At 42.1% G+C, this 4,675-nt stretch overlaps 2 protein-coding genes across 2 annotated transcripts; both read left to right on the top strand.

Moving 5' to 3' along the window:
- Nucleotides 1-8: 8 nt before the first annotated feature.
- Nucleotides 9-939, top strand: LOC116379386 (NAD(P)H dehydrogenase [quinone] 1-like; the record flags this gene model as incomplete). The annotated part of the gene is made up of 3 exons (XM_031841339.1): nt 9-53; nt 139-240; nt 595-939. Coding segments are annotated over 3 exons (447 nt in total), but the record flags the coding sequence as incomplete, so codon positions are not given.
- Nucleotides 940-3,716: 2,777 nt separating this feature from the next.
- Nucleotides 3,717-4,667, top strand: LOC116379387 (NAD(P)H dehydrogenase [quinone] 1-like; the record flags this gene model as incomplete). Its single annotated transcript, XM_031841341.1, is given in 5 exon segments — nt 3,717-3,764; nt 3,919-4,086; nt 4,171-4,298; nt 4,376-4,489; nt 4,575-4,667. Coding segments are annotated over 5 exon segments (507 nt in total), but the record flags the coding sequence as incomplete, so codon positions are not given.
- Nucleotides 4,668-4,675: the final 8 nt, after the last annotated feature.

Genomic DNA, 4,675 nt, shown 5'->3' with positions numbered 1-4,675 from the left:
CACTGGGCTATGCCTACTCTCAAGAAAAGGGATACAGCCAGGGAATCTTCAAGGTAAAGGCTCAAATCAAGCGGTTTGCATTACTAGTCTGAAACTGTTCCATCATTTACTTTTCTAACTTGCTTTCTTTCTGCACAGGACAAGAAAGCAATGCTGTCCTTCACCACTGGGTCTCATGAGTCCATGTTTAGTGCAGATGGTATTAATGGAGACATGAATGTCACACTGTGGCCACTACACGTACTGAATCAGAATATTGCTTCAACTCGGCATTAAAGATCCAGAGTGTTGTCTCTCTGTCTCTCTCTGTGTCTCTGTGTCTCTGTCTCTGTCTGTCTCAAAACTAACTTGTTTTGGCTAGCGTAGAATGAGACCTTCATATCTAAAGAGGTAGTCGGGCCTTTGAGTTTGTTGTTTATACTGTAGCCCAGAAGGGACAAATGTAACACTGATTCTACATGTTGTAACTTTACTGATGGTTACCCCTAAATCAACCCTTTGCTCGGGGTTTTTTTTTTTTTTTTTTTTGTATATAAAAATAAATGAGCTGTTAAACATAACATTTTACCTTAAACACTGTTTCTCTCTATCCAGAATGGCATCCTGCACTACTGTGGCTTCCAGGTTCTGGTCCCTCAGATCTTCTGGGCTCCGTCTCATGTTTCCTCTGAGGAGTGCAGCACCATGCTGGAGGGCTGGCGTACCCGACTGCAAGGTGTCCTGGGTGAAAAACCACTTTCCTTCACTCCCATGGACTGCTTTGATGGGGAGAAGGGTTTCCAGCTGAAGCCTGAGGTCCATGAGAAAAATGCCGCCGAGGAGTATGGACTGACGGTTGGGACCCACCTGGGAAAGGCACTACCACCCAACAACCAGATGAAAGCTGGAGTCTGAAGACATTGGCGCTTCTGTATTTCCTTGCATGACAGAAAAATAAAGGCTGACTTGAATTATATTGACTTCTATTGCATAAGTTTTTGATGCATATACACTTCATGGTTCAAATATAAAGGGCAGGGTTCTTGTACTGGGTTTTCTTTGCATGTAAAAGTGGCAGAGCCAAGAAACTATGTAAAGGACTCTTTAGTGCCAGTTTTTCTGCCTTGCAAAGTGAAATTTGTCTGTCTTTAGAATTTCTGATGAAAGCAGATTTCTGTTTTTTCACTGGGTTATGATAGTTGCCTGACAAATGCCTGGTATGTATTTCAAAAACTCTTCGGTCTCTGCAAGATCTTCCTCCAGCTGATGAACAACTTGACTGACTTTTAATTTGTAACCCTGTCAGGCAGCAGTGCTGAGGGTGCGCCAGAAGTATGACGGTAAATCCCGGTGCTGTGTTTACTTTTGGTCATTCGCGTGATTAGATCGGTGACATTAAGCTGTTAAAGACTGCAGTTTGTATGCTTTACAGCGATTCTGCTCTGCCAATGAACGGCCACAATTCATGACTCGCCATCTGGATGGCTATTACTCACTTTGCCCCTCAAGCTCTGGCAGATATACAAAAACTGTAAAACAAACCATCAAACCAATCCCTTTACGGGAAAAGATACTGGGCACAGTTAACCTATAGTAGGAAAATGGATTGACTTTCAAAAGGCTCCTCGGCACAGATGCCAAAAAGGCACTTGTCATGCACCCCATCGCCACCTTGCCTCTTTTCAGTGACTTATTTCAGGTCAACCAAATGCTGCACCTCAAGTTCAGTATTCTGTCCATGCTGAAGATACAGAGAACCATTCTCACAGGTATTATGCAAGAAACTATAGGATGCTGTACAAACTTTTCGAAAAGAACCATCTCAGGAAACCTGTTATGCTCATATCTGTTCTGCCTACAATATTTGAATGTATTTTGATATAGGTCTTTGGCATCTTAAGTCTGCATAAAGCAGCTGCTTGAACAAAATAAACAATGAAAATGCAAACTGGATCAGATGTGGCATCCTTACTCAACTTAGATTCTTAGTATGAAAGGACTCTGCAGATGAGGAACAAAAAAGACAAGAATGGGATATCCCTACTTTTGAATGAGCCCAGTCTTTTTCCATCAAAAAATGTTGACAAGAGTCACAACGGACACCCTGGCATAGGGGCCTCTTGACCCGTTAGGCCCCTGGTAGGCCATTGGAAATCCCTCTGTGGACATGTTAGTGTTGTCCTTGTCAATGTTACGATAAACAATGTATTATTTTACTTCCGTAGAATCTGCATACTGTTGCAACATATCCTAAGGTGCAGTAAATATAAGCATTCTGTTTAAAATTTGTACACATATATAAAGGATCAAATAATTGTATTTTCTCACAATGGCCATGAGATGGCACTGTAGGCTACATTTTCAAGTCATTACCCAGCCTTTATCATAATTATAAACAAGCTAAAAGCCACTATCTATATGTGCCTTTTTAATGTCCCTATGTACTCCATAGCTGCAATTGTTGTGGTTTTGTGTAAAGGAGCTGCTAAAGGTGGGCTGCAGATGTTCTGTCAAACCTTTAGTAGCACACACCAAATATCTGACACACAAGCAGAAAGTTTGAAACATACTTGGGAATACTTCATGCAAAGTTGCGACAAATAACTCTGGGATCATGTTGCTCTATAGATCGCAAACCATGAAAACAAACCTCATGGCAAAATTACATAATCCCTTCCCGTCACAACAGAGAGAATACGGCCGGATGTTCAATATTAAACTCAACTAGTGTGGTGATGGTAAAACAAAAAATAGAGAAGCCACAGAGACAAAATGAGAAGGCCTCTTAAAAATCCAGAATGCTTCAACATGTTATGTTTGAAAAAATGCCTCTATTGATGTGGCAAACACCTACCAACCCTCGAACCTAAATTTCAATAAGACAGAAAAATAAGAGACAATGGGAAGAAAGTCAGTTGACAATGAGTATCCATAAGTCTCACTCATGCGGCATGCTTGCACGCATGGACGCTATATGCTAATAGGTAGCAGTTGTCCATTAACCCCTCATCCTCAAAGTGGCTGAAACTCAGGGCTGATTTTGGTCCCAGATGTGTGCCAGCTCATGCCTTTGATGTCCATCGCCGAGTCTTTTTTCTTTTTTTTACAGGGCAACATTGATGAGTGCGCTCCATCGCAGGCAACTTTTTCTTTCGAGAAAAGTAATGTTAAGGATAACAGAGCTGGAAACAGTAGAGTGAGAGGATCACTGAGCCACATCTGCTTCATGTGGTTCGAAGACATCAGGACTGGCACACAATTTTTAAACATCTTAAACATAGACAGACAAAGGCAGACATGCACGCTCTTAAATATCCACAAGTTTACTGTGTAAAAGACACAAAAACAAAGACATTAACAAACCTACGCTCCGTCTCTTTCTGGCTAGGCTGAAATGGGGAAAACACACACTGCCATAGAAGATGTAGGTCTCAGAGTATTATTGTAAGTTTATCCTGTGTTTAAAACAGGAAAAATCTGTAGCTGGTTTCACTGATGAAAACCTCCATATTTCTTGGCTTTTAGTGGTTCATAAATTCCACTCCCCATTTAAAAATGCTGTCCAGGGTCAGTAAAAGATATGTTGCTGTGTTGATGAGAGTTCTGAGAGATGCCAGGTGATTGGTTAATGACCTTGATTGCTGATTGACAGCACCTGTGAGGAGGCTGTGTGTTGAGTCTTGTGGTGTATAAAACAGCATCTTGACTGTTGTTGACTGACCTGCTCTCTCATTCAACACAGCAGCTAGCTGTAAAGTTGCAGCTGACATCTGTATTCAGAATGGGTGAGTTATCAACTATGTGTTCTTGTATTTGCTGAGGGATTTGGCAGTATGTGTCATGTTCTGAGTAATGTTGGATCTCATGAACTGTAGTGTTTCAGTGGTGAGATTTCTGATCTGATGTGTGCTCATTTCCAATCTCTAATCTTTGGTTTAGCTGCGAAGAAAGTGTTTATCGTGTATGCCCACCAGAGCACTGGCTCGTTCAATGCTGCAGCCAAAGATGCTGCTGTGGAAGTTTTAGCAGGTCAGGGCTGCACAGTTGAAGGATCGGACCTGTACGCCATGAAGTTTAAAGCCACTGCTACTGCTGAGGACATCATCGGTATATCAATATCTCCCTGGCATTAGAAGAAGTTTAGCTTTATATTGAACTTCAGAATTAAATCAAATGTGTTTGTCTCGGCAGGAGAAGTCAAGAATGCCGATCACTTCCGTTATGCAGAGGAGATCAAACTGGCAAGGGAGGAAGGAAGACTGTGCTGAAATCACTGAGGAACAAGCAAACTCACTGAGGCGGACCTCATCATCTTTCAGGTAGAGGCTTGATGACAGTAATGCTTGTTCGTTAAGCTGCTCTTAGCTCAAAGCTAACACTTTGCCTTACTTCTCAGTTCCCCATGTACTGGTTCACTGTTCCTGCCATCATGAAGGGCTGGATCGAGCGGGTGCTCACACTGGGCTATGCCTACTCTCAAGAAAAGGGATACAGCCAGGGAATCTTCAAGGTAAAGGCTCAAATCAAGCGGTTTGCATTACTAGTCTGAAACTGTTCCATCATTTACTTTTCTAACTTGCTTTCTTTCTGCACAGGACAAGAAAGCAATGCTGTCCTTCACCACTGGGTCTCATGAGTCCATGTTTAGTGCAGATGGTATTAATGGAGACATGAATGTCACACTGTGGCCACTACA

This window comes from Anarrhichthys ocellatus, unplaced genomic scaffold, assembly GCF_004355925.1.
Source record: "Anarrhichthys ocellatus isolate YVR2014 unplaced genomic scaffold, GSC_Weel_1.0 scaffold4228, whole genome shotgun sequence".
Taxonomy (NCBI): Eukaryota; Metazoa; Chordata; class Actinopteri; order Perciformes; family Anarhichadidae; genus Anarrhichthys; species Anarrhichthys ocellatus.
This window is presented reverse-complemented; position numbering and strand designations above follow the sequence as displayed.